The sequence below is a fragment of the Sapajus apella genome, unplaced genomic scaffold (genome assembly GCF_009761245.1).
Source record: "Sapajus apella isolate SASKATOON/1434 unplaced genomic scaffold, GSC_monkey_1.0 scaffold113, whole genome shotgun sequence".
NCBI lineage: Eukaryota > Metazoa > Chordata > Mammalia > Primates > Cebidae > Sapajus > Sapajus apella.
In genome coordinates, this window is record NW_022437053.1 from 920,438 (window position 1) to 946,446 (window position 26,009).

Below are 26,009 nucleotides of genomic sequence, written 5' to 3' on the forward strand. Positions count from 1 at the left end.
AATATTCCCAACACAAAGAAATGATAAATGTTTGAGGCGATACCTGCTATGGCAGCACATGCCTATATTTCTAGCTACTAGGGAGGCTGGGGCAGGAGGGTCACTTGAGCCCAGAAATTCAGGACTAGCCTGGGCAACATAGTGAGACCCCGTCTCTAAAACATTTTCAAAAAAGTTTGAGGTGCCGGATATGCTAATTACCCTAATTTGATCATCATGTGTTATATACATGCACTGAAATATCACACTGTGCCTCATAAGTATGTGCAGTTACATGTCAATGAAAAATAATAGGTGCAAAACAAATAATGGGATTACAGTATTAAAAAGTAGATTTTGATAAGAAAGAATAGCGTATATCTTACAGAAAAAAATTGGATTTCCTTAGAAAAACACCTTTTGTAAGAAAAATTAATTTGGATTTCCTAAAATGTCACTTTTGATTTTAGATTTGGATTTCTGACTCAACCACAATTGATTCTGATGCTTGATTTTAGGAAAGTCCTTTAAGTGTTTCTAGGAAAGCCGTGTGCTTTAAGAAGTTCTTGTAATTTTTGAATCACAGCAGTGTCAGTATAATCTGATTTTAACCATTTTACCTTAGCTGTCAGGAAGCTTAGTATCTTATTTGTGTTCAATTGGAATAACTTTTTTAGTGAAATATTCTAATGAGACTATTTCTTCATACTCTGTTTTCAGTTGTCTCATATCTTTTTTTACCTTTTTTGTTTTTACTGGCTTTATGCTTTTCTGGCTTGTGAGAATGTGTACTCTGAAGCCAAGTTCCAGTTTCTATACCAATGAAGTATGAACCCACCCTGTGCCTCAGTTTCCTCATCTGTCAAATGGGGAGAATAATAGTATATTCTTACAGACATGTGCCAAAATAGGAATGATGAGCTGATCCATATCATATTTATATAATGGAACATGTTATGTAAGAATACAGCATAAATGTTTTTATCTTTCTAGTTGGCTTTCTGTATCAGTTCTTCTGGGCCACTCCAGTGATGTACTTAAGTTAGATTATTACTAGAATAAAATGTAAGTGCCCTCATATTTTAAAAAACACACTTTTACCCTTCAGAATTAGATCCAGTGGCTAGGATGTCGTGGTTCTATGGGAATGCTCGTTCATGTCTGGAACTTGGATGCCATTTTCCTCCAGATATGCAGCAGCCGTGCACATGCTGAGTGACATTTCTTCCGCAATGGCCAACGGGAACTGGGAAGAAGCTAAGGAGCTCGCTCAGTGTGCAAAAAGGGATTGGAACAGACTGAAAAACCACCCTTCTCTGAGGTGAGAGTTTTTCTGGGTGCCTGCCACAAGTTGGCAAACACAGTCGTTTTCTTCATGAAGAATATACTCCATTTGCCCTGTGGTTAAACCAGCTGTGGAATTGAATTTTTACCTGCTGTACCTAGAGGGAAAGTGCTGTGTGAAGTAGAAGGAAATGTCCAGAGGTTTAAAGTGAATTTGATAGAACTCAGATTCCTGAGCAACACACGTGCTAGTCCCATTCTTGGCTTGTCGAATGCCATTTGTAGGGATGTTGGCCTCCCTGAGGACTGGTGAGCTGAACTGAAATGTGAGGGAAGCCAGCAGCAGGACGGATGTGGGTAACATGATAGGTGTGTTCTTCTGAAGGAGATTCAAGTAGGTATTAACTCTGAAAAACACAGCCCAAGCGAACTTTCAGAGTTCCAAGTACACAGCAAATGATCTTTTTGTTTGAAATGTTAAACATCTTCAATATTTGTTAAGACATTTTTTCCTCTGTTGTTACATAGTGATGAAAAAAAAATTAGTATTTTCAGATGCCTCTTTCAAAAAACCGTTTAGGATATACAGTTGACCCTTGAGTAATGGAGGGGTTTGGGCAGCAACCTCTCACACAGTGAAGAATCTGTGTGTAACTTTTGACTTTCCCACTGCTTAATTATTAATAGCTTACTGTTGACTGGAACCCCTACTGATTACATAAACAGTCAATTAACACACATTTCATATGTTATAAGTATTATATGCTGCATTCTTTCTTACAATAGAGTAAGCTAGGGAAACGAAAGTATTAAGAAAATCAAAAGAGGGCTGGGCGTGGTGGCTCATGCCTGTAATCCCAGCACTTTGGGAGATGGAGGCAGGCGGATCACCTAAGGTCGGGAGTTCAAGACCAGCTGACCAACATGGAGAAACCCCATCTCTACTAAAAATACAAAATTAGCTGGGCTTGGTGGCACATGCCTGTAATCCCAGCTACTCAGGAGGCAGAGGCAGGAGAATCGCTTGTACCCAGGAGGTGGAGGTGGCAGTCAGCTGAGATTTCGCCATTGCACTCCAGCCTGGGCAACAAGCAAAACTCCATCTCAAAAATAAAAAAAAAGAAAGAAAATCATAAGGGACCCGGCATGGTGGCTCATGCCTGTAATCTCAGCACTTTGGGACGCCAAGGTAGGTGGATCACTTGAGGTCAAGAGTTCGAGACCAGCCTGACGAACATGGTAAAACCCCATCTCTACTAAAAATACAAAAATTAGCTGGGCATCGTGACGGGTGCCTGTAATCTCAGGTACTTGGGAGGTTGAGGCAGGCAGGAGAATCACTTGAACTTGGGAGACAGAGGTTGCAGTGAGCTGAGATCATGCCACTGCACTCCAGCCTGGGTTACAGAGTGAGACTCCATCTCAAAAAAAAAAAAAAAAAAAATCATAAGGAAGAGAAAACAAGTGGGTGGAAGTGGTTCATCATGAAGCTCTTCATCCTTGTTGTCTTCACATCGAATAGGCTGAGGAGAAGGACGAAGAGGAGGGCTTAGTCTTGCTGTGTCAGGGGTTGCAGGGGCAGAAGAAGATCCACATATAACTGGACCCATACAGTTTAAATCCATGTTGTTCAAGGCTCCACTCTATATTTATTTATTTATTTATTTATTTATTTATTTTTATTTTTTTGAGACGGAGTCTCGCTCCTGTTACCCAGGCTGGAGTGCAATGGCGCGATCTCGGCTCACCGCAACCTCCGCCTCCTGGGTTCAGGCAATTCTCCTGCCTCAGCCTCCTGAGTAGCTGGGATTACAGGCACGTGCCACCATGCCCAGCTAATTTTTTGTATTTTTAGTAGAGACGGGGTTTCACCATGTTGACCAGGATGGTCTCGATCTCTTGACCTCGTGATCCACCCGCCTCGGCCTCCCAAAGTGCTGGGATTACAGGCTTGAGCCACCGTGCCCAGCCTCCACACTATAAAGAAATAATGTTGATTAAAAATCACAGAAGTTAGATTACTATAAACAAAGGTTGATAAACTCCTTCTGTAGAAGGTCACATACATTTTAGGCGTTGCAGGCCGTATGGTCTCTGGCACCAACTTGACTCTGCTGTTGTAGTGCAAAAGCAGCTACAGATAGTACGTCCGCAAATGAAGGAGCCTGGCTGTGTTCCACCTAACATCATTTGTGGACACTGCAATTTGAGTTTCATATAATTTTCACATACCAAAGTGTATTTATTCTGTTTAACAATTTAAAAAGGTAAAAACCGGTTGGGCGCAGTGGCTCACGCCGGTAATCCCAGCATTTTGGGAGGCTGAGGGGGGTGGATCACAAGGCCAAGAGATTGAGACCATCCTGGCCAACATGGTGAAACCTTGTTTCTGCTAAAAGTATAAAGTTAGCCAGGTGTGGTGGTGGGTGCCTGTAGTCCCAGCTACTCAGGAGGCTGAGGCAGGAGAATCGTTTGAACCTAGGAGGCGGAGGTTGCAGTGACCCAAGATTGCACACTGCACTCCAGCCTTGCAACAGAGACTCCATCTCAAAAAAAAAAAAACAAAGTAAAAACTATTCTTAGTTTGCAGGACATAAAAAAGCAGGTGGCAGACCCTGGATTTGGCTTGTGGGCCGGAGTTTGTTGAACTTGGTTTAGGATGACTAGTTCTCATCTTCTCCACTGTCTGAGTGACCTAGGACATGGCGGCTGGCTGTGAGAATGTGGGTTTGTGGTGTAGAAAATAGTCCACAGCTGAAAGTATTTAGAATATATCTTTTTTTAAAAGATAGGAATTCAGTCCACTTTGTCACTACTTATTGTTGTCTTACAACAAATTAATCAAATTATTAAACTACTGGTGTATATTTTCATTTTAGATGGCACGAAGATTTACCACTCTTTCTGCGGTGTTTTACTGTTGGATGGATTTATACAAAGATTTTGTCTCGGTCTGTGGAAATACTGCAGAGACTTCACATGTATGAGGTTAGAGCGCAGGTTCCTGACCCCCCATTACCTATGTGACAGCATTAAACATGTGAAGGACAGCGATCGGGCTCTTGGCATTTCCTTGTCTTTTTGGGACAGAGTCTCACTCTGTCACCCAGGCTGGGGTGCAGTGGCATGATTTGGCTCACTGCAGCCTCTGCCTTCCGAGCTGAAGTCATCCTCCTTCTTCAGCCTCCTGAGCAGCTGGGACTACAGGTGTGCACCACCATCCCTAGCTAATTTTTATTTTTGTAGTAGAGACAAGGTTTCGCCATGTTGCTCAGGCTGGTTTTGAACTCCTGGACTCAAGTGATTTGCCCACCTTGACCTCTGATGCTGGGGGGGCCGAAGTGCTGGGATTATACCACTGCACCTGGCCAGTGAAGGCATAGTTAATGTAGGCAGCCTGCTGTAGAGAGAAGACAGGTGAAGACAGATCAGCTGTTCTGTTTGCTTGCGTGTTGATGAATCTGTGTACCAGGACGGCCTAGTAGTGGTGGCCGGCATCCTGTAGGGTGCCCTACAGGTTTGCAGCCTAAGCCTGAGTTTCTTTCAAAACTCCGTGAGACTTGTGAGGTCCCCAGAAATCTCTAAGGGGGACATCTCATGTTTCCTTATGCTTCCCTGTCAGCTGTCATGGATTGTCTGGAGATAATTTATAATCACAAATCAGAAATTTGTTGTATCCTTATACTAAACTTTCTGAAATTCCTAGGTTTCTTTTGTTGTGTTTGATATTTCTATATTGAAAATGTTATCTCCAGGCCAGGCATGGTCAAAAATATATTTTAAAAAGGCCAGGCGCAGTAGCTCATGCTTGTAATTGTAGCACTTTGGGAGGCCAAGGTGGGCGGATCCCAAGGTCAGGAATTCGAGACCAGCCTGGCCAACAAAATGAAACCCCATCTGTACTAAAAATACAAAAATTAGCTGGGCTTGGTGGCAAGTGCCTATAATCCCAGCTACTTGGGAGGTTGAGGCAGGCAGGAGAATCTCTTGAACCCGGGAGGCGGAAGGGCGGAGGTTGCAGTGAGCTGAAATTGCACAACTGCACTCCAGCCTGGGTGACAGAGCTAGACTATGTCTCAAAAAAGAAAAGAAAAGAAAATGGTATCTGACAAAGAGGATGTGCTAAGCTGGGTTCTTGGCCTGGAGTCTGTGAATTCCAGGGGATCAATGGGTGGGCTTTGGGGAAATCTGAGAATGTCAAACTTGCTCGTGTATGGGGGTTTATGCATTTTTCTGGTGTAAGTCATTCCATATTGCAAAGACATCCATGAGCCACAGAAGATTAACAAGCAGAACGACTGAACAGTCTGTACATAAATCTAGACCAGAGAGTCTCCCTGTTGACTTGCGGTGTTTGTATGAGGACAGCCCTTATTACTTTCCTGCCTACCCCAAATCCTTCTTGCAGCTGGTCCTATGACCTGCTGGTTCCCAGAAGTATGTGGGTTTGCCAGTTCTGACCAGTGCTCAGCTGCCTGGAGCTTGACCCTGTGCGACTCTGCACTGGTTGGTTGGTTTGCAGAGAACATTCTTCAGCACTCACAGATGTCTGTACTCCAGGGCCAGACGGCAGGGACCCAGTTGAAAAGTAGGGATGCCTCAAGGAACTCATGCCCACTCCAGAAGGTACCTCAGAGTCCCTGTCCCAGCAGTCCAGGGTCCTTGGCCTTATTGTAGAATGGAAAGATATGTATTATAAATAGACTTTACTAATCCTGTGGGCTTGTAAATATCACTACAGGTGGATTTTCTGTGAATCTAATGAGTTTTTTTGTTACTGTTGCAACAGGAAGCCGTCAGGGAACTTGAAAGCCTTTTGTCTCAGAGAATTTATTGTCCTGACAGCAGAGGCCGATGGTGGGATCGACTGGCTCTTAACCTACACCAGCACTTGAAACGCCTGGAACCGGTACTCAGTAACAAAACATACCTGACCCTCCTTTTTATTTGCAGTCAATTTTTAAAATGTGGCAAACTTAAATACCTTAAAATCTCCATGTAATTAGAATGTGTACTTCTTTTGTTAATTCTTCTTTTGTCTATGTTCTTCTGACCCCAAAAGAATACCAGGGATGCCAGCATAGCCTGAACATAGAGACCAGAAGCTTCTGTCTTCACTGATGAGTGAGATGGGCTGGCTGTGGACGCTGTGCCGGGATTTAGGAATCAGGATCTAGGAATTAAGGGAGAGGGAGAGTCAGGTGACTCAGCCTTTAGCAGGTACCTTCAGGGAAGGTGTTTTTGTGTTTTGGAAATGGTGACTGTTCATTTGTGGCACAGGGTCTCCAGGTAGAAAGATTGGCAGGAAGGGGTTCCTTGCCTTATCTTAACTGCAGGGCCTTTATCAGTGACTCTTCGTATTTCTGTGAGGTGTTTTGCTCTGCCATTGGGAAGCGCTGTTTGACCTTGAGCAGGCGCCGGTGCTCCCTGTGGCGATCTTGAGAGACTTGGAAGCACAGGGATTCTCTGGCTGCCGCAGCCAGGCAGGGTGAGGCCGCAGAGGCTGGGCCTCTGGGCTAGGCACAACAGTGATTCTTTGTGTGGCTGCCAGCAGGCCCCTCCCTGTCTCTTTCAGCCTTGCATTGGAGTTGAATGGAGAGGACTGTTCCTCTGGGAGCTTTTGATTTTTTCAGTGGTCCATTAAGTGAATCAGGGTGATGTAGGGGTGGAAAAAAATGACCACAGGATAGGAAATATAACATCTTGTTTTTATTGCTGTCAGCTGAAAAAGTGCCTTGTTACCTAAAGTAGCAGGGAAAGAGCCAGTAAAGCTATTTCCTCTCGTGGAGGAGGGCGTCGGGCTTCCTTACCGCTTGGTGTTTACTGAGGCTGAAATAGCAAGAGAAAGCATCTGGTAGCCCAGAACTAAATACAGAAGGAGAAAGTTTGTGTTCTGTGGCTTTCTTTCAATGAAATCAAAGTTCAAGAGACTACAGGTTTCCCCTTTGTTCTTAGTTCTGCTAGTGGGTAGACAAGCCACTGAGCTGATTTTTGAGCTTGGAGCTAAGCCTAGTCCCTCCAAACCTTTTCCCAGAGGTCTTACTGGCCATACTCCCAGCTCTTGTTATTTCATTAGTGTTCTTTCATCTTTACCTCAGTCTCCAGGGAAGGGATCTCCTGGCTGAGTGCTTATTCCTGCAAAGTGCCCTGCAGCCAGCCCAGGCCTGGCCAGGGCAGAGGTGGAGCCATCTGGGCCTCCCTCTCCGAGGCACCATCTTCTGCGGGTGAACAGGGTACACTTCAGAGTCTCCTTCTCCCGTCTTCTTTCCTTCTGGCCACTCAACTCCTGATGGCCTGAGCCTTCACTGATACTCAATTTCTTCATTTTTTTCTTTCACTTTTTATTTTTCTATTGTGGTAAAATAAATTTAACATTCCTAAAATTTGGCATTCCCAGCTACTTAGGAGGCTGAGGCAGGAGAATTGCCTGAACCCAGGAGGCAGAGGTTGCGGTGAGCCGAGATCGCGCCATTGCACTCCAGCCTGGGTAACAAGAGCAAAATTCCGTCAAAAAAAAAAAAAAAAAAAAAAATTGGCATTTTAGTAATTTGTAGGCATACAGTTCAGTGGCATTAATGGTACTCACAATGTTGTGTGACAGTTCAGTGGCATTAATGGTACTCACAATGTTGTGTGACCCTTGCCACTCTCCACGTACCACTCCAGACAGAAACTCAGCAACCATTAGGTGACAGCGCCCCATTTCCCATCCCCCAGTCCTGGCCACTTTTCATCTACGTTTTATGTGTGTGAGTGTGCCTGATCATTTCATTTAAGTGGAATCCTACGATATTTGCGGTTCTGTGTCTGGCGTATTTTGCTCATCATGTTTCCGAGCTTTGCTTGCATCATGGCATGGGTCAGGACTCTGCTCCTTTCCCAGGCTGAACACACTTCCACTGTGGCACCCACCACATTTTCCTAGCCACTCATCGGTCCCTGGACACTGGGTTCCTCCCCGTTGGCCTTTTTGAAGAGCGCTGCATGTACCTCTGCTTTTGTCCCTGCTTTCAGTTCTTTTGGGAATACCTGAGAGTGGAATTGCTGGGTCCTGTGGTGACTCTGCGTTGAGGTTTTTGAGGAGCAGCTGAACTTTCTTCACAGTGTTTACACCAGTTTCACATTCCCACAAGCAGTCTGGGGGGGGTTCCAGTTTCTCTACCTCCTTGCCAACACTTATTTTCCATGCTTCTGATTATAGCCATCCTAGTAAGTGTGAAGTGGTATCTCCTTGTGACTTTCTGTAGTTCTGTTTATTTGTCCAACTCTGGATCGCCTTGGGAAATACTTGTAACTCCTCCAAACCTTAGGTTCCTGTCCCTGTAAATAAGGAATCTGAAGCCGCTCCGTGATTCCTGACTGCATATGAGATTAACCTGGAGCTCTGATGTGGCCACACACCTGGGCTCCTGCTCTGGAGGTTCTCATTGTGTGGATCTGGGGTGGGACACATGTTTTCTTTCAAAGCGGCCTAGGTGATATCCTGAGAACCACTGAGCCAAGCTTTCCTGTAAAGTCAGGCATCCCTGAAGTTCACGCCCTTTGTGAGGGGCGGCTACTGGGATCCGCCGTCCACCTGGATCACAGCCCAGTCACGTTGCAGCACGTTGACTGTGAAGGCTGTGGTTGCCATGTGCATTGAAAGCATCAGAATGAGATCTAAGGAAACAGCCTGAATCTCTAGAAGTGCTGTTTGCTCATTTGCTAATCAGCAAAATTCAGTAATAGTGAGCTTTTCTGTCATGGAATGCATGGAAGCTGCCATGGGGTCTTTTGGGAGCCTGATGTGTGACCACACTCTTTGCCAGGCTATCAAGTGCATCACAGAGGGGCTGGCAGATCCGGAAGTCAGAACGGGACACCGCCTTTCCCTGTATCAGCGAGCCGTGCGCCTGCGAGAGTCTCCGAGCTGTAAAAAGTACAAACACCTCTTGCAGCAGCTCCCGGAAATGGCTGTGCAAGATGTGAAACACGTGAGGAAAGAGCCTGTGGGTGCCTTGGACTTAGACGTGTCTATCTGGTTTTTTGGGACTGAAGCAACCTAAGAGCTGTTTTTAGTGTGTGTTTCTTTTAGACTTGGAATAATCTAAATCTTGTTGTGGATGGCTGTGTGGCCATTGCTCCCAGTCTCCCCGCAATGCCCTCCTCCCTGAGGAGCCCAGGGTGCTTGGCGTGGTCACACCCTGGGTTGAGTGATAAATCTCCTGAATGGGGCCTCTCAGCACCTGCCAGTTTCTTTTACTTGTCAGGGCCCTGGAGAGCAGTTCTGGTGGGTGGGGCCGGTGAGCTGTCGCATCCCCGCAGGCAAGCGAGTATGAGCCCCACGCTGTGTACTCTTAAGTGACTGGCTTTGTGGTTAGGGAGGTCGATCCTCAGGATGCTCCAGGCAGGTTTTCAGGGACTTTCGCTGACCTGAGGCTAACAGATGTTCTGCTGCTGCTGTTTCAGGTGACCATCACGGGCAGGCTGTGCCCGCAGCCTGGGATGGGCAAGTCTGTGTTTGTGATGGAGGCTGGGGAGACTGCTGCCCCCACCACAGTCCTGTGCTCCGTGGAGGAGCTGGCACTGGCCTATTACAGACGAAACGGCTTTGACCAGGGTAACTGAGCAGCCTTTCTCTCCTGACACCCAACCCCCATGTGGCTAAGCAGCAGCACTGAATGGGCTGTAGTGGTGGGCTGCTGTCTTCTCTCTGTCCTCTGCGGGCTGGGGGATGTCTTCTTTCTGTTCTTCCCCTTATCAACGATAAGGAGTAGCACAGGGATAGTTGTCCTGGCTCTGATCTTTTTTATTTTTTAAAAACTCCTTGTTGTGGAAGATATTGCGCAAGTCTCTGTACAAAAGTTGAGGGGACAGTGTACTCAGCCCCACAACCTACCCACTTCCATCCAGTCTTTCCGCTGTTTTCTCCTGCCCCTTCTGTGAGATTTTAGAAGCTGACCCCAGATGTCCTCTTGGGGCCCTGCTATGCAGCCCCTGTGAGTCACTTCCAGGAATACCCACTGAGCCCTCCTGTCCTCGTGTCTGGGCAGGACTCTCCCTGTGCCTGGGCTGTGGGGTTCCCAGTGTTAAAAACACTCTGATATCTTCAAATGCGTGAAAATCAGGACATGATGTCAGTATTCCCTGAGTGTTCAGAAGATAAACAAGTACTATAGAAAGACAACTACAAGATAGGAGTTTACAAAGCGCAGGTTCTTTCTGATGAGTGTTGAGATTCATCTACATGATATCTTTATTACTTACAGGGAAGGGTGATGCTCTTGGGGAAGAAGCACAAACGTCAGTGAAGACAGACAGACACAGTAGGCCTGAAAAGGTTAGAAACAGAAGAATAGAATGCACATTCAAGGCCCCAGATATGTTTCAGGAGACGTGGAAACTGGACACTCACTGGAGGAGGAAGCAGGCTGGGAGCTAGGAGCCCTGAGTGCTTTTGGTTGAGCCATGAGCCTGAAAAACACATGGTTCCTTTCCCAGAATAGAAACGATTTTTCCCTGGTTAAAATCGATGCAGCGAAACGGAGCTGAACTCTGGCTGCCAGGCTTTATGCCACACGGAATTTTGTGTCAGAGCAATCTCAGCCTCTTCTGGGAGGTGATTTCTGAATTACTCAGAAGGCTGCACCAAAAATGATTTCACTTATAACAAATGCACAGCATGGACCACTTAGGAGTTAAGGAACGAACCAGGCGTGGTAGGTTACACTTGTAATCCCAGCACTTTGGGAAGCTGAGGCAGGAGGATAACATGAACTCTGAAGGCGGAAGAGTGGGAGGATCTCTTGACCCCAGGAAGTCAAGACTGCGGTGAGCCAAGATCGTGCCACTGCACTCCAGCCTGGGTGACAGAGTGAGACCCTGTTTCAAAACAAAACAAAATAGAAAAAGAAAAAAAGGGGTTCAGAAATGATCTGGACTCCATATTCCTGGAAATCAGGTCCTAGCCTAATTCCTGGCTAGGTAAGAGCATGAAGTGTTCTAGGAAAAAAAGTCCTCCTAGAAGCCTTGGCCACAGCCAGGAATCCTGAGTGAGTCACTGGCCTTTTGAATCTCTGAGACGGGCTGCAGGGATGAGGGGCTAGAACTGAGAGGAAGACAGGACGGAGAGCAGCACAGCCTTAGGAGTGCAGGACAGAGGTGACCCTGACGGGCATGGTGGACTGTGGCTGCCTGGTCTCTGCTCTTACAGCGTCCTCTAACCCTGCTCACTGTGGTCTCGCGCGGATGGGCTGGGGCCTGTACATGTCAGGGTGGGACCAGCCAGAGGACCTGGCATGTCAGGAGGGGGGTCTGGTGGTCAGTACCTTCTCTGGCCAGTGTAGTCTTGTGGGGAGAGGTGTCCATGTGGCCTCCTCCACCGTCGGGTGTGCTGATGTGCAGAGAAGCACAGGCTTGGAGGGCAGCTGGGTGAGCTGAGGCTTCCTCAGGGACACAGGTCTGTGTGTTGTGCTAAGGCCGAGCCCTTTATCCCACACTGCCTCTGAATCTGTGACCTCAGCACCTGACTTCCATCTCTCAGGTCATCTTCCCATCAGTAAAACATTTGTGTGATGTGAGGAGGGACACTGAAGTGGCTGGCCTTTAAGGCCAGAGGTCTCTGTGAAAGCCTTGGCTATTGGAAGCACTGGGCTAGGGCAGCGTAGTGCCCGGGGGGATGAGGTGCATCAGAGCAGCACCTGCTGAGGCCAGGAATGGAGGAGGCCCTTTCAGGGAAGCGTTTTTTCGGGAGTGGCCCAGGGACCTCCTGCGCTAGGGCCCACACAGGGATTCTGTGCCTGCCCTACCCTGCTAAGTCCCAGCCTCTGGAGCCTGAGGAGGGAATCTGCCTGTTTTTCTTTTAAATATGTTTCTTAGGTTATTCACTAAAGTTTGTGAACGACTGCTTTGTGGCTTTGAGATGTTCATTTAAATTTTTCTATGATTACTAAGATTTTTGCCCTTAAGGCGCTGTATATAAACAATATACTGCACAAAATGAGCTAGGAATGGCATGAAAACAGCATTTGCTTCTGAATCTAAAATATTTCTATTATTTTCTTGAAATTGAATGTGCAGTGGGTTATGGTGCTGTTTTGGAAGAAACATTTTTTTTTCATGTGTGTGACCTTGTCTTAGGAATTCATGGTGAAGGCTCTACCTTCAGCACCCTGTATGGCCTCCTCCTGTGGGACATCATCTTCATGGACGGGATTCCGGATGTCTTCAGAAATGCCTGTCAGGTACTCCAGTGCCCCTGCCCTACAAGGAGGTCCTTCTGCACACATTTGTGGCTCTCGCCCACCTGGACACTGTGTGTCCACCACTAGCAGAAACCATCTCTGTTATGGTCTTTTGGGTCATCCACAGGTCAAGGTGATAACTTTTATTTTAAAAATCTGATTAATAGAATTTAAGATGCAAGTATATGAAGTTCTAAACTTTAATTTAGCTTCCACCTTACATTTACACCTTTCATATAAAGTGCCTTCAGTGCTAGCCCTCCCCAGCCCCCGCCATGTTGCAGGCACTGTGCCGAGGATCTCAGACATGGGCACATGTGCCTGCTGAGAGGTCCACCCAGCAAAGCGGAAAGCTGTTTTTGCAAATTATTACTCTAAAAAACACGTTTAATAAATTGCTTTTATATCAGATAATTTTTACATATCTTTTGAGAGAGAATGCATCAGTCAGTTGGCCAGTTTCCCAGTCCTCAGGTTCACTTTTCTCTCTGCAGGCACGGTATGACAGCTTGCTTTCTCTGTGACACAGGCTTTCCCCCTGGACTTGTGCACAGACAGCTTCTTCACAAGCAGAGGCCCAGCCCTTGAGGCCAGGCTGCAGCTGATTCACAATGCCTCCGTTGAGAGCCTGCGGGCCTGGGTGGCAGCCACGTGGCAGGACCAAGAAGGCAGAGTGGCTTCCCTCGTCAGCTGGGATCGCTTCACGTCTCTTGAACAAGCTCAGGTAATGGTTCACCTGCACAGCAGGATTTGCTCTGAAAGTAACACCTCCCCAGTGCTGTCTTTTCAGCAGCTTTATCAAAATACACACATATTGGTATATGTAACTACATGTATGTGTGTGCATGTATACATATAGAAGAATACCCTATCCCCCAGCCCTGATGCCACTGTTAGTGATGGAAACATGCTAGGGTGTTAGAAAAGCCCCAGCTGTGCCTTTGCCACCCCTGAGTTGAAAGCTTTCTTTTGCTTGCCCTGTGGCTGAGGCAGGGAGGATACCTAGTGTGTTCCTTCAACTGCTGGCCTCTGTGAGTCTGCGCTGTTGTGATCCTGAGTGGGTCCTCCACATCCCTCTTCCTCAGCGCTCCCCAGCATGGCCACACTGGCAGGAGCCTGGAAACGGATCACAGGACCAGTCTCCCACCACTTACCAGTGGGATTCCAGCCATGGCTGCAGCCCCAGCACAAGCGGCAGAAGAGTGCGTGATGGGCCTGGGGTCCATGTGCACTCAATTACAGTTTTCTCTGTCTTGTGATCCCTGGAGCCTATTTCCGTTCTCTGTCACAAGGGAAGGGACTAACTGTCCCGTGTTTTGTGTTCAGGATCTCGTCTCCTGCCTGGGGGGCCCTGTGCTCAGTGGTGTGTGCAGGCGCCTGGCTGCTGACTTTCGACACTGCCGAGGGGGCCTCCCTGACCTGGTGGTGTGGAATACCCCGAGCCATCGCTGTAAGGTCAGTTGAGCCAGAAGGCAAAGTCTATTGGTAACCTTATTAGTAGCTGAATCGGAGCCCGCAAATAGGCATTTTTTGAGTGGTTGTTGGCAAGACTGTATTCCTTGAGAGCTTTTGGGTTGAGGGCCTGGGTTCCTGTGTGTCTCTCCCCTGAGACTGGCTTCATCAGAGCAGGTGAGCGAGAGAAGCCCCAGGGTGAGCAAGACAGGGCTCCATCTCTTATGACTTGATGTGGAAGTGATGTTCCAGCACTCCTGCTGTATTCTGTGATTGTATTCTGTGGTTACAAACAAAAGTCTCTAGTCCAGCCGACACTCACAGGGAGGGCGTCACACAGGATGTGGACACCAGGAGCTATCTTAAAAGCTTACTGATAATTGTACATTTTAAAATGACTTAAAAGAGTGAAATGGATTGTTTGTAACTCAAAGGATAAATGCTTGAGGGGACGTATGCCCCATTCCCCTTGGTGTGCTTAGTTCACATTGCATGCCTGTGTCAAAACATCTCATGTACCCCATAAATACATACACCTACTATGTACCCACAAAAATGTTTTTAAAAAGCTCACTGAGAGTGAACACTTCCTTGAATGCTGCCCACTAGCCCAGCCATGCTGCCCATCACTGGTGATTTGTTTTCTCATTATTGAGTTTTGAGATAACAAAATTATATACCCTGAATACAAGTCCTTTATCAGTTACATTTCATCCCATCTGTGGCTTGTCTTTTCATTTTCTTAATAGTGTCTTTTGAAGAGCAGAGGTTTTAAAGTTTGGCAAAATCCAACTTACTTGTTCTCTAGTGGATCATGCTTTTGGTGTCACTTGTCAGAACTACTAGCCTAATCCAAGGTCACAAAGAGTTTTCTCCTTTGTTTTCTTCTAGAAGTGTTATAGTTTTAGGTTTTACATTTAGTTTTATGATCATTTGAGACGCTGTTTGTATACAGTGTGAGGTGTAGACTGGAATTCATTTGTGACATGTGGATATCCACTTGTTCTGCTCCATGTGTTGAGAAGACCATGCTTCCTCCACTGAATTGCCTCTGTATCCTTGTCAAAAATCAGTGAACCGTATATACGTGGGTCTGTTTCTGGAGACTCTTCAGTTCCATTATCTGTTTGTCTGTATTTCTTGGTTATTGTAGCTTTACATAAATCTCAGAGTAAGGTAGTATAAGTCCTCTAATGACTTGTTTTTCATAGTTGTTTTGGCTCTTTTGCATTTTTACTTGAATTATAAAATCAAATTTTAAGTTTCCAATTCCAAGATTTTAACTGGTTCCTTTGAATCAGAGAAGGAAGACCAATCAGAGAAGAATTGGTATCTTAACAGTATTAAGTATTTTGATAATTGAACATAGTGTATATCCCCATTTACTTAGATTTTCCTTATTTTGGCATTGTTTTTAGTTTTCAGTGTAGAGGTCTTGCGTATCTTTTGTCAGATTGATCCCTAAGTACTTTGTATTTTTTTTATCCTAAACAGTATCGTTTTTAAAGAACTTTCTAATTGTTTGCTGCTCTGTAGAAATACGGTTGACTGTGTATATTGATCTTATATTCTGCAAACTTGGTACACTTATTCGTTCTTGGAGCTTTTTTTGTTTATTTCCTTGGATTTTCTACATTGATAATCAGATTGTCTGCTTAGACAATTTTACTTCTTTCTTTCCAGTCGTAGTTTCTTTCTTTTCTTTTTTCTGGCCTGATTGCAATGGCTGGAACTTCCAGGAAAGCATAGGGTGTAAATGGTGAGACTGGACACGTGTGCGTTGTTCCCCATCTTGGGGGGGAGTAATTAGTTTTCCATTATTGAGTATCATGTTAGATGCAGATGTTTTGCAGATATCTTTTATTATATTAAGGAGCTTCCCTGTACATCCAGGTTTTCTGGGAGTTTTTATCAGGCATCGATGTGGGATTTTGTCAAATACTTCTTAAAAAAATCTAGTGACATTATGTGATTTTTCTCTTGAGTACTCTTATTAATCATGTGATTCATGTTGGTTTTTGAATCTTAAACCTACCTAGCATTTCTCTTGTAAACCTCACTTGGTCATGATGTATTATCCTTTTTATATAATGTTGGGAGTTGATTTTGTAAAAAATTAAGAATTTCTGCATATATGTTCATGAAGGATATTGATCTGTAATTTTCTTTTCTTGTAATCTCTTTGTTGGGTTTTGGTTTCAGAGTCATATCGGCCTCAGAATGGGATGGAATAGTTTGTGTGGAATAAGTATTATTCCCTAAACATTTGATAGAATTCCCCAGTGAAGCAGTATGGGGCTGGAGATTGGGGAAGAAAATCAAAAACTATAAATTAAATTTCTTTTTAAACAACATAATGCTGTTCATATTATGTTTCTTCTTGATTGAGCTTTGGTAGTTTGTGTCTTTCAAGGAATTTGTCCATTTAAATATTGGCTTAAAGTTGTTGATATTTGTTTCTCTCTTATTTATTTATTTATTTTTTGAGACAGAGTCTCACTCTGTCACCCAGGCTGAAGTGCAGTAGCCTCACTGCAACCTCTGCCTCCTGGGTTCAAGTGATTCTTGAGCCTCAGCCTCCCTAGTAGCTGGGATTACAGCTGTGCACCACCATGCCTGCGTAATTGTGTGTGTGTGTGTGTGTGTGTGTGTGTGTGTGTGTGTGTGTCTGTGTCTGTGTCTGTGTGTGTGTCTGTGTTTTAGTAGAGATGATGTTTTGCCATGTTGGCCGGGCTGGTCTTGAACTCCTGGCTTCAGGTGATCCACCTGCCTCAGCCTCCCAAAGTGCTGCGATTACAGGGGTGAGCCACCCCGCCCAGCCCTGTATTTGTTTCTTAATGCATTTTAATATCTGTAGAGTCTTTATCATGCTTTTATTCCTGATTTGGTAATTTGTGTCTTTTTTTTTCTTGATGAGTCTGGTAGGAGGTTTAACAATTTTTCTTATTTTCTTAAAGAATCGCCGGGCGCGGTGGCTCACGCCTGTAATCCCAGCACTTTGGGAGGCCGAGGCGGGTGGATCACGAGGTCAAGAGATCGAGACCATCCTGGTCAACAAGGTGAAACCCCGTCTCTACTAAAAATACAAAAAAATTAGCTGGGCATGATGGTGCGTGCCTGTAATCCCAGCTACTCGGGAGGCTGAGGCAGGAGAATTGCTTGAACCCAGGAGGCAGGGGTTGCGGTGAGCCAAGATCGTGCCATTGCACTCCAGTCTGGGCAACAACAGCAAAACTCCGTCTCAAAAAAAAAAAAAAAAAAAAAAAATCAGCTTTTGATTTCATTTGTTCTTTTTTCCCCTAGTTTCTTAAGGTGGAAGCTATGGTTATTGCTTTGAGACCTTCTTTTCTAATAGAGTTTGCTAGTGTTCCAACTTTCCCTCTCAGTGCTGCTTTATCTGAACCTCACAAATTTAATATGTTGTTTTCATTTTCATTCAGTTCACCCCTTCTGATTTCCCTTTGGACTCTTCGTTGATCCTCAGCTTATTTAGAAGTCAGTCATTTACATTTCCAAACTCTTAAGAGATTTGCAGGTATCTTTCTGCTATTGATTTGTAATTTAACTCCGTCGTAGTCAGAGGACGTATTTTGTGTGACTTGAATCCTATTAAATTTATTGAGACTTGTTTTATGGTCCAGAATATGGTTTTCCCTGGTGAATATTCTGTTAGTACTTGAATGTGTGTTCAGCATTTGTTGTGGGCAGTATTTTTAAATGTCAGTTAGGTCAAGTTGGTTGATAGTGTTGTTTAAGTTGTTTGTCCTTACTGATTTCTTCTTTACTTGTTCTATAAATTATTGAGAATAATATTGACATCTCTGATTATAACTGTGGATTCTTTTCTTTTCTTTTTTTCTATTTTTTGAGACAGAGTCTCATTTCACTTAGGCTGGAGTGTAGTGGTGGTGTGATCTTAGATCACTGCAGCCTTGACCTCCCAGGCTCAAGCAATTCTTTTGCCTCAGCCTCTTGAGTAGCCAGAGCTACAGGCATGCGTCATCATGCCCAGCTAATTTTTTAAAAAAGTTTTTTGTAGAGATGGGGTTCCACCATGTTGCCCAGGCTGGTCTCCAACTCCTGGGCTCCACCTTCGTCTTCCAAAAAGTGCTGGGAGCATACTGTGCCTGGCTGATTTGTGTATTTCTTTTTGCATTTCTATCAATATTTTATTCATGTATTTTGAAGGTCTATTATAAGATGCATTAACTTTTAGGACTGGCATGTCCTCTTGATGAGGCCACCCTTTTTTTTTTTTTTGAGACAAAGTTTCACTCTTGTTACCCAGGCTGGAGTGCAATGGCACGATCTCGGCTCACCGCAACCTCCGCCTCCTGGGTTCAGGCAATTCTCCTGCCTCAGCCTGCTGAGTAGCTGGGATTACAGGCATGCGCCACCATGCCCAGCTAATTTTTTGTAGTTTTAGTAGAGACGGGGTTTCACCATGTTGACCGGGATGGTCTCGATCTCTTGACCTCGTGATCCACCCGCCTCGGCCTCCCAAAGTGCTGGGATTACAGGCGTGAGCCACCGCGCCCGGCTGAGGCCACCCTTTTATCATTATGCAGTGACCCCCCCCCCCTTATTCCTGACGATCTTTGCTCTGAAATCAACTTGGCCTGATACTGTTAACATGTAGTCACTTCAGCCTCATTTTGTTTAGTGTTAACATGATACATTTTTCTATTCTTTTACTTTTGACCTATTTTATTTTTAACGTGGATTTCTTACAGGCATCATAGAGTTGGGTCTTACTTTTGAATCCAACTTAACTTCTGTCTTTTAATGGGGTGTTTGGAACATTTACATTTAATGTGATTATTGATATCCTTAGCTTTAAATCCTGAAACTGTCTTTGCTTTGTCTCAGAACTCTTTTGTTCCTTGTCTTTTCCTTGAGTAGCTGGGACCACAGGTGCACGCCACCATACCTGGGTAATTTTTCTAGTTTTGTGTTTTTTAGAGATGGGATTCCACCATGTTGTCCAGGCTGATCTCGAATTCCTGGGCTCAAGCAGTCCACTTGCCATGGTCTCTTTAAGTGTTGGGATTGCAGGTGTGAGCCACAGTGTCTGGCCCTGCCTTATTTTTAAAGATTGCATTTTATAGCTTTGTAGGCTTGTTAACTGTAACTGTTCATTGTGTTTAAGTGGTTGCATTAGTATGTACAGTATATATCATCTTAAACTTATCCACCTTCAAGTGATACACACTTTAATAATATAGAGTAAAAAGAACCTTTCAATAATATCTTCCCTCCTAGCCTTTGTGGTGTTTTCATATGTTTTACTTCTGTGTGTTAGACATTCTATAACATACTATTTTTGCTTTCTACAGTTGATAAGAGTCTATATTTACTCATGTAGATAGCATTTCCAGTGCTTTTTTGTATAGATCCAGATTTCTGTGTGATCTTACTCACCTGCTTGCAGAATTTCCTTTCATGCCTGTAATCCCAGCACTTTGTGAGGCTGAGGTGGGTAGATGCTTGGGCAACACAGTGAAACCACATCTCTACAAAACAATAAAGAAATCAGCCAGGTGTGGTGGTGTGCATTTGTAGTCCCAGCTACTTGGGGGGCTGAGGTGGGAGAATTGCTTGAGCCTGGGAGGTCAAGGCTGCAGTGAGCTGAGATCATACGACTACACACAAGCCTGGGCAACAGAGTGAGACCTTGTCTCAAAAAAAAAAAAAAATTCCCTTTAACATTTCTTGAAGTGAAGTTCTGGTAACTAATTACAGCAGTTAGCCCTCTGTTTCCATGGTTTCTGCTTCTGTAGATACAACCAACCATGGATTGAAAATAATTGGATAAAAGAAAAACAATAAAAAGTAACAACAACAATAAACAAACCAAATAAAAATACAGCATAACAACTATTTTCATAGCATTTATATTGTTTTAGGTATTATAAGTAATCTAGAGATGATTTAAAATATATGAAAAGATGTGCACAGAGTATGAAAATGCTGTGCCATTTTATTTCAGGGACTTGAGCATCTGTGGATTTCAGATTCAGAGGGGTTCTTTAAATCAGTCCTCCACAGATACTGAGGAATGACTGTATTTAGGTTTTGTATGTCTTAGTCTTTATTTCACCTTTGTCTTGGAAAGATGTTTTTTTCTGGGCAAAGAATTCTATGTTGACAGATATTTTTCAGCACTTTAAAAATATTAGTCTACTATCGTCTAACTAGCATGGTTTCCAATGAAAAAATCTTTTTTTCCTCTGGTGTTAAAAAATTCTGGCTGCTCAAATGAAAAGCAAAAAAAAAGCAGGAGTTGCAATCCTAGTCTCTGATAAAACGGACTTTAAACCAACAAAGAACAAAAAGACAAAGAAGGGTATTACATAATGGTAAAAGGATCAATGCAACAAGAAGAGCTAACGATCCTGAATATATATGCATCCAATACAGGAGCATCCAGATACATAAAGCAAGTTCTTAATGACCTACAAAGAGACTTAGACTCCCACACAATAATAGTGGGAGACTTTAACACTCCACTGTCAATATTAGACAGATCAACGAGACAGAAAATCAACAAGATATCCAGGACTTGAACTCAGATCTGGATCAAGCAAACCTAATAGACATCTACAGAACTCTCCACCCCAAATCCACAGAACATAATTCTTCTCAGCACCACATCGTACTTACTCTAAAACTGCCCACATAATTGGAAGTAAATCACTCCTCAGCAAATGCAAAAAAACAGAAATCATAACAACCAGTCTCTCAGACCACAGTGCAATCAAATTAGAACTCTGGATTAAGAAACTAACTCAGAACCGTACAACTAAATGGAAACTGAACAACTGGTCCTGAATGATGACTGGATAAACAGTGAAATGAAGGCAGAAATAAAGATGTTCTTCGAAACCAATGAGAATGAAGACATAATGTACCACAATCTCTGGGACACATTTAAAGCAGTGTCTAGAGGGAAATTTATAGCACTAAATGCCCATGAGAAGCAAGGAAATATCTAACATCAACACCCTATCATCAAAATTGAAAGAGCTAGAAGAGCAAGATACAAAAAAGTCAAAAGCTGGCAGAAGACAAGAAATAACTAAGATCAAAGCAGAATGAAAGGAGGTAAGAGACACAAAAAAACCCTACAAGAAAATCAACATAACCAGGAACTGGTTGTTTGAAAAGATAACAAAATAGACTGCTAGCCAGATTAATAAAAAAGAAAAGAATCAAGTACATACAATAAAAAATGATAAAGGGGATATCACTACCGATTCCACAGAAATATAAACTACCATCAGAGATTACTACAAACAACTCTGTGCATATAAACCAGTAAACTTGGAAGAAACGGATAAATTCCTGGACACTTGCACCCTCCCAAGCAGAAACCAGGAAGAGGTTGAAACTTTGAATAGACCAATAACAATGACTGAACTTGAGGCAGCAATTAATAGCCTACCAACCAAAAAAAGTCCAGGTCCAGGTGGGTTCACAGCTGAATTCTACCAGACGTACAAAGAGAAGCTGGTACCACTCTTTCTGAAACTATTCCAAACAATCCAAAAAGAGGGAATCCTTCCCAAATCATTTTCTTAGACCAACATCATCCTGATACCAAAACCCAGGAGAGACTCAACAAAAAAACTTCAGGCCAATATCCATGATGAACATAGCTGCAGAAATCTTCAATAAAATACTGGCACACCAATTGCAACAGCACATCAAAAAGTTTATCTACCATGATCAAGTAGGCTTCATGTGGGGGATACAAGGCTGGTTCAGCATATACAAGTCTATAAATGTAATCCAGCACATAAAGAGAACCAAAGACAAAAAACACATGATTATCTAAATACATGCAGAGAAGGCCTTTGACAAAATTCAACAGCCCTTTATGCTAAAAAGTCTCAAACTAGGTATTGATGGAATGTATCTCAAAATAATAAAAGCTGTTTACGAGAAACCCACAGCCAATATTACGCTGAATGGGCAAAAACTGGAAGCATTCCCTTTAAAATCTGGCACTGGACAAGGATGCCCTCTCTCACCAGTCCTATTCAATATAGTATTGGAAGTTCTAGCCAGAGCAATCAGGCAACGAAAAGAAAGCGTATTCAACTAGGAAGGGAGGAAGTAAAATTGTCTCTATTTGCAGATGACATGATTGTATATTTAGAAGACCCCATCGTCTCAGCCCAAAATCTCCTTAAACTGATAAGCAACTTCGGCAAAGTCTCAGGATACAAAATGAATGTGCAGAAATAACAAGCATTCCTATACACCAATAACAGACTAACAGAGAGCCAAATCAAGAGCGAACTGCCATTCACAGTTGCTACAAAGAGAACAAAATACCTAGGAATACAACTAACAAAGGATATAAAGGACCTCTTCAAGGATAACTACAAACTACTGCTCAAAGAAATAAGATACAAACAGATGGAAAAACATTCCATGCTCATGTTTAGGAAGAATCAATATTGTGAAAATGGCCATGCTGCCCAAAATAATATATAAACGCTATCCCCATCAAGCTACCTATGATCCTCTTTACAGAACTGTAAAAAATCACCTTAAACTTCATAGGGAACCAAAAGAGAGCCTGCAGAGCCAAGACAATCCTAAGCAAAAAGAACAAAGCTGGAGGCATCACACTACATGACTTCAAACTATACAACAAGTCTACAGTAATCAAAACAGCATGGTACTGGTACCAAAACAGAGATATAGACCAATGGAACAGAACAGAGGCTTTGGAGGCAACGCCACACCTCTACAACCATCTGACCTTTGACAAACCTGACAAAAACAAGCAATGGGGAAAGGATTGACTGTTTAATAAATGGTGTTGGGGAAACTGGCTAGCCATGTGCAGAAAGCTGAAACTGGACCCCTTCCTTACACCTTATACTAAAATTAACTCCAGAAGGATTAAAGATGTAAACACAAGACCTAACACCATAAAAACCCTGGAAGAAAACCTAGGTAATACCATTCAAGACAAAAGCACAGACAAGGACTTCATGACTAAAACACCAAACGCAATGACAACAAAAGTCAAAATAGACAAATGAGATCTAATTAAATTGCAGAGCTTCTGTACAGCAAAGGAAACAATCAGAGTGAACCGGCAACGAACAGAATGGGAAAAAATTTTTGTAATCTACCCATCTGACAAAGGGCTAATGTCCAGAATCTACAAAGAACTAAAGCAGATTTACAAGAAAAAAAAACCCCATTCAAAAGTGGGCATAGGATATGAACAGACACTTTTCAAAAGAAAACATATATGAGGCCAAAAAATATATGAAAACGTGCTCATTATCCCTGGTCATTAGAGAAGTGCAAATCAAAACCACATTGAGATACCATCTCACACCAGTTAGAATAGCGATCATTAAAAAATCTGGAGACAGTGGATGCTGGAGAGGATGTGGAGAAATAGGAACACTTTTACACTGTTGGTGGGAGTGTAAATTAGTTTAACCATTGTGAAAGACAGTGTGGTGATTCCTCAAGGATCTAGAAATAGAAATTCCATTTGACCCAACAATCCCATTACTGAGTATATACCCAAAGGATTATAAATCATTCTATTACAAAGACACATGCACATGTATGTTCACTGCAGCACTGTTTACAATAGCAAAGACCTGGAACCAACCCAAATGCCCACTGATAATAGACTGGACAATGAAAATGTAGCACATATACACCATCGAATACTACGCAGCCATAAAAAACGAGTTCATATCCTTTGTAGGGACATGGATCAATCATGGAACCATCATTCTCAGCAAACTGACAAAAGAACAGAAAACCGAACACCTCATATTCTCACTCATAGGCAGGTGTTGAACAGTGAGAACACATGGACACAGGGAGGGGAACATCACACACTGGGGCATGTTGGGGGAGGTTGGGGCTGGGGGAGGGACAGGGGAGGGACAGCGGGAGGCGGGGAGATTGGGGAGGGATAACACTGGGAGAAATGCCTGATGTATGTGATGGGGGGATGGAGACAGCAAACCACCATGGCATGTGTATACCTATGCAACAACCCTGCAAGATCTGCACATGTACTGCAGAACTTAAAGTACAATAAAAAAAAAAAAAAAAAAAAACCCATATGGTAGACCTAAAGTAAGTTTAGAAAAATAAAAATAAATTCTTGCTGTTTTGACTATATCCCTTCCATTAATGAATATACAGGTATGGCATTTCCTAGGGTACTATTACATTTGGGGGCTGGGATTAGTTGATTTTCTTGAATCCTTGGGTTTATAGTTTTCTCCAAATCTGGAAAAATTTTGGCCATTTTTTTCTTTATTTTTTTCTATTGTTCTTTTGGGGACTCTAATTAAATGTCTATTAGGCTGCTGAATGCTGTATTTAAAATACGTTTTTTCTATACTTTACGATAGTTTTTATTGTCTTCTGGTGGTGGTTAGTGAACACAATTCCTGCCATTATGAAGATGACATGTAGCACATATTTTTATGTTATGAATGCCATAAAAGAAATGCGTAGGGAGGATCTACTTATAGCTGTGACCTCTCAAGATGAGTTTAAGCTGAGCATTTAAAGGTAAGAAGTCAGGCATGCCAACAACAGGGAGAAATGTCCGAGGCAGTGGGAACAGCAAGTAGCAAGTGGAAGTGAGGGCCTTAGGTAGGGAAGAGACTGGTCATGGCAAGAAGTTTAGATCTAATTGAAAATGTAACAGAAAACTGGAAGGTTTTAAGTAGGGAAGTAAAACCCAGTACATTCCTTAAAACAATTTTTCATTTGCTATACTAAGAATGCACTTACTGATATTCTGTTGAGGAACTGTGTAGTTTCTACAGAATAGAAACATTTCTGAATAAATTTCTCAGCTGCATACAGATGGTCCTCAACTTGTGATGGAGAGATATGCCCTGATAAATCCTACACATCAACTGAAAATCTTGTTGAAAATGCGTTTAACATACTTAACCCCACCAAAACCTCATAGCGTAGCGTAGCTTACCTTAAATGTGCTCAGAACGCATGCGTCAGCCTACAGTTGGGCAGAATCATCTAGTCCTCCGCACCGCAGAGTACTGGTTACCCTCATGATCGTGTGGCTGACTGGGAGCTGTGGCTCACTGCTGCTGCCCAGCATCGAGTATCATACTGGGAAAAGATCAAAACTCAGCATGGTTTCCATTGAGTGTGTATCACTTTTGCACCATTTTAAAGTAAAAAAATCCTAAGGCGAACCATTCTAAGTGAAGGACCATTCGTCTGTTTGTGTTATACTTACAAATACAGTGAGAAAGCAGAAGAGCCATTTAAATCGTTGTCAGTGACAACTACAGTAACTTATTTGGATGGCTTTTCAGTTTCAGTAAGATACTAATAACTTTTAAAAATTTCTCTTACAGCTGGTGGAAGTTAAAGGCCCCAGTGATCGCCTTTCACATAAGCAGATGATCTGGTTGGATGAGCTGCAGAAGCTGGGAGCTGAAGTAGAAGTCTGCCATGTGGTTGCAGTTGGAGCAAAGAGCCAAAGCCTTAGCTAAAAGCTATGGAATTGGGGATATTTGGTCATACACTGATGTAAGATTTTGATATAAAGATCATGTTTTAATTAGTTTTGTTACTGTCCATTATAAACCTGATAGTTTGACTTGTCATCGTACAGTGTCAGTATATCATAAAATAGTGTTTGCTTGAATACACTCATTGATTCCACACACAGTAAGTAATGAGCTCCCCCCCGCCGCCCCACCCTGAGACAGAGTCTCACTTTGTTGCCTAGGCTGGAGAGCAGTGGTGTGATCTTTGCTCACTGCAACCTCTGCCTCCTGGGTTCAAGCAATTCTCCTGCCTCAACCTCCCCAGTAACTGGGATTACAGGTGTGTACCACCACACCCGGCTAATTTTTGTTTTTAGTAAAGATGGGGTTTTGCCTTGCTGGCCAGGCTGATCTTGAACTTCTCAAGTGATCCACCCACCTTGGCCTCCCAAAATACTGGGATTACAGGCGTGAGCCACCACACCCAGCCAGTAATGAACTTTTTAAAAGGGAAAAACCTTGTTGACCATTTTTGGAGCTGGAT

General features: G+C 43.4%; 1 protein-coding gene across 14 annotated transcripts in view; it reads left to right on the forward strand.

Annotated features, from left to right (window-relative positions):
* Positions 1–26,009, forward strand: part of FAN1 (FANCD2 and FANCI associated nuclease 1) — a 40,800-nt gene that overhangs the window by 11,373 nt on the left and 3,418 nt on the right. For 2 of the 14 annotated variants that reach the window (XM_032259938.1, XM_032259939.1), the window contains exons 5-14: positions 1,169–1,300; positions 4,143–4,251; positions 5,824–5,889; positions 6,053–6,172; positions 9,072–9,236; positions 9,712–9,862; positions 12,382–12,485; positions 13,015–13,209; positions 13,812–13,940; positions 25,331–25,505. In XM_032259938.1, the coding sequence (XP_032115829.1) occupies positions 1,169–1,300; positions 4,143–4,251; positions 5,824–5,889; positions 6,053–6,172; positions 9,072–9,236; positions 9,712–9,862; positions 12,382–12,485; positions 13,015–13,209; positions 13,812–13,940; positions 25,331–25,468 (1,309 nt within the window). In that variant the 3' untranslated portion in view covers positions 25,469–25,505. Of the gene's footprint in view, positions 1–1,168; positions 1,301–4,142; positions 4,252–5,785; positions 5,890–6,052; positions 6,173–9,071; positions 9,546–9,711; positions 9,863–10,511; positions 10,583–12,381; positions 12,486–13,014; positions 13,235–13,811; positions 13,941–14,128; positions 14,141–24,341; positions 24,510–25,330; positions 25,645–26,009 lie in introns of those variants that run through there. The other 12 variants (XR_004263247.1, XR_004263248.1, XM_032259937.1 and 9 more) reach the window with 12 other exon arrangements.